The 3,676-nt window shown below is 38.6% G+C and overlaps 1 protein-coding gene across 1 annotated transcript in view; it reads right to left on the minus strand.

The window, feature by feature from the left end:
• The window catches only part of LOC107557746 (U3 small nucleolar RNA-associated protein 14 homolog A-like), a 30,778-nt gene that overhangs the window by 8,724 nt on the left and 18,378 nt on the right, over positions 1 to 3,676 (minus strand). Inside the window, exon 4 of the mRNA XM_016241272.1 lies at positions 2,421 to 2,612. Coding sequence (XP_016096758.1) covers positions 2,421 to 2,612 — 192 coding nt within the window. The remainder of the gene's footprint in view (positions 1 to 2,420; positions 2,613 to 3,676) is intronic.

A 3,676-nucleotide genomic window follows, 5' to 3' on the forward strand; every position in this document is an offset into this window, starting at 1 on the left:
GTGAGTGAGTGAGAGTGTGAGTGTATGTGTGAGTGAGAGAGTGAGAGCGAGTGTATGTGTGTGTGTGAGTGAGAGAGTGAGTGTATGTGTGAGTGAGAGAGTGTGTGTGAGTGAGTGAGAGAGTGAGTGTATGTGTGAGTGAGAGAGTGAGTGAGAGAGTGAGAGCGAGTGAGAGAGTGAGTGTATGTGTGTGTGAGTGAGAGGGAGTGTATGAGTGAGAGAGAGTGTTGTGTGCATGCGTGCGTGAGTGAGAGAGTGAGTGTATGAGTGAGAGAGTGAGAGAGTGAGTGAGAGAATCTCGTTTGAGGACATAATTGTGAATAATTTCAGTAAAGAGTAATTCTCTGCATCACTGAATCTTTGTACAGTCAGAGGAAAAGAAACCACAAATAAATGTAACAATGAATTAGACAAAACGAAGAGGAGAAATTATGAGTACATTTGATGTAGGCTAACATGAGCGTGTGCATTTAGACTGCTTGAAAACAAAAGGCCAGAGAATATTTTAGAAATTTTAGGCACTTTTCAATGTTTGCACACTATTCAATTAAAAGTTTAAGCAGTTTTATGAAGAACAATGTAGCATAAACAGAAACACTAATGAACAAGCAAAGGTGACAATACATTGTGTTCCTTTTCATAAACCTGGATATAAAACTGAAACAGCAACATAATTGTTCAGTAAAGAGTAATTCTCTGCATCACTGAATCTTTGTACAGTCAGAGGAAAAGAAACCACAAATAAATGAATAAATGTATTAGACAAAACGAAGAGGAGAAATTATGAGTACATTTGATGTAGGCTAACATGAGCGTGTGCATTTAGACTGCTTGAAAACAAAAGGCCAGAGAATATTTTAGAAATTTTAGGCACTTTTCAATGTTTGCACACTATTCAATTAAAAGTTTAAGCAGTTTTATGAAGAACAATGTAGCATAAACAGAAACACTAATGAACAAGCAAAGGTGACAATACATTGTGTTCCTTTTCATAAACCTGGATATAAAACTGAAACAGCAGTAAAAATATTTATATTGGTAAAATTGGTCAATATGGCTGACATTTGCAGCTAACATATGGTTGAGTTTTTACACATCAACCATAGCTGCATTTAAAAAAGCAGTTCAAAGTTGTAAAAATGCATTGAAGATGCCTATAGATAGTGATTTCTAAAATGGTTATGATGTATATTAAGAATAAACAGGGCTCGCAAAGTTTCTAAATTGCTGGTAGCCCTTCGGGCAGACATTCTTCAGAATGGTTCTTTATTATTTAAATAACAGAATACTTCTTTGACACCACAGCAAAAACTGGTATATAGGGATGTAACGATTCACTCAACTCACGACGCGATGCACGATACTGATTTCACAATACAATCTCACAATTTTTATTAAGACAAATTATAAATGAAAAGGTGTCCTTTTATTATTTCTCCAACAAAATGCTGCACATTTCTTTGTGAAATTGTAATATGTCAAATCATAAAACTAAATTGAAATTTCAAAACAAATCCCAAAGCAAATAATTAAATAATACAAATAAAATAAATCTCTTCAAATAAACAAACTAAGGCTTTGGCTGTGCTTTTTCCATTTAAAATCAGAGGCAACCACTGCATTTTAATCATGATCCAAACAAAGATGCTAAATACATGTTATTTAGATTGCAATTAGATTGCATAATTTCGAAATCTGAAGCAAAAACAGAATGGCTTGATTTTAGCTTTGTGAATGAGATGCAAATGTCACTCTCTGACAGCAGGTGGCGCTTATGGAGCAGCAGGTATTTATAGGATGAATGCACGGATCCAATATAACAATGGACTTGAGATTTCTTTCTCCACTGTTTACGTTCACTTAAGACATAACCGACTGTGTTCACGAGAATACTTGCAGAGACCGTTATTTTGAGATAATTTTGTGTGCGTGTTCATTCAGATGCAAGGATATGCAAAAGAGGTGCGCAGCTCCGAATGCACGTGAATGGTTTAAAACACTTGAATGTTTAAATAGCCCCGGGACGTCGATAAAATGTATATTGAAGATGGAGTGAATAAAGCTAAAGTGCAGTTTAACGTACGCCTGAACTCCATTAATATTTCAACAATAATTTTAGTGACTTAACCATCGTGTAACTACACTACTATAATTCTATAAACTATGAGGAAAAAACATGCAATCCAGGAGCAAAACGCAGGCCGTGGAGCATCAACGAATCATAGACTAGTAATGATTTCTGACTAGGCAAAAAAATGTGATTTTGAAAAATCTGCAACATATAGCGTATTACATGCAAAAGTGTTGTAAAGGGCGTTGGTAAAGGAAAATATTCAACTGTCTAGCTATAACATCTAATCATGCACCGCAAGAAAATGACAAACCGAGCCCTTCAGAAACAAAACAAAAACAAAGCACACCTTCCATCCAGCCACAACCTGCTCGACCCGTTTAGGTCCCGAGGACTCCTGGTTCAGAGGAAACACCATTTGTTCGGCCTTCTGGTTCTGCAATATGATGTTCCGCCAGCATGACACCTCTGCAGCGGTCTTCTCATACGCGATGCCTCTCTGAATCTGTGGACATGAGAGACAAACGTCAGCAAAATAAGACTAAAACGCCATGGGCTGAATTTAGAAAAGTGGTTCCTGATTTAATTCTTTAAACAACTACACCTTTGTGACCGTATGTATATACTTCTGCATACATTTTTTTTCTGTGGCAAAAGTTATTGACAGCTTGAAATCTCAAAGCCCACACTACTTTGAGACTTAAACTGTGTTTATCTGCTTTTTAAAGGGGTCATAGGATGCACATTTTCCACAAGTTGATATGATTCTTTAGGGTCTTAATGAAAAGTATGTAACAAAGTTTGGTTAAAATTTCTCAATGGTAGTGTAAAAAACACCTTTTCTTTTCCCCTGTCAAACACAGCTCTTTTCAGAGCAAGCCGTTTTTGTAGCATTTCCCTTTAAATGTTAATGAGCTCTGCTGACTCCGCCCCTCTCTTCCAAGCCGCTCTCAGAGGGACTGTTTACTTTATTCATCGTGAAACTTGCTAATTAGCACATTATTAGGAAAGGCGATTTGCAAAGATTCATTACAAAAGCTTACACTCACTTCTTCTGGAGGTGAAGCTGGATCACGAATGATTCGCGTGAACATAAACACATTTATGTAGATCGGGGGCGCATTCCCTTCAGAAACAAACGTAAACCACTGCGTCTTCAGCGGCTCAGATGTCGGGAGTAAATGACGACTGCTGTTCATTATTACATCCAACAACAGAACACCTCGATCGCTCAGGAGCCATTCTTGTCTACATCTGCTCCGGCGGAGAAACAAGGTAAGACAGTCTGTGCTGAAACACTACTGTCAATCAAACTATCGTGGGAGGGGCCTGTCTGTGTGACGTCACTCAGGCACTCAGGGAGATAAGACACCAGTCCAGTCTGTGCTGAAACACTACTGTCAATCAAACTATCGTGGGAGGGGCCTGTCTGTGTGACGTCACTCAGGGCGGAGCTAAGATAAGACACCAGTCCAGTCTGTGCTGAAACACTACTGTCAATCAAACTATCGTGGGAGGGGCCTGTCTGTGTGACGTCACTCAGGGCGGAGCTAAGGTAAGACGCCAGTCCAGTCTGTGCTGAAACGCTACTGTCAATCAAACTAT

This window comes from Sinocyclocheilus grahami, unplaced genomic scaffold (genome assembly GCF_001515645.1).
Source record: "Sinocyclocheilus grahami isolate Dianchi unplaced genomic scaffold, SAMN03320097.WGS_v1.1 scaffold618.1, whole genome shotgun sequence".
NCBI lineage: Eukaryota > Metazoa > Chordata > Actinopteri > Cypriniformes > Cyprinidae > Sinocyclocheilus > Sinocyclocheilus grahami.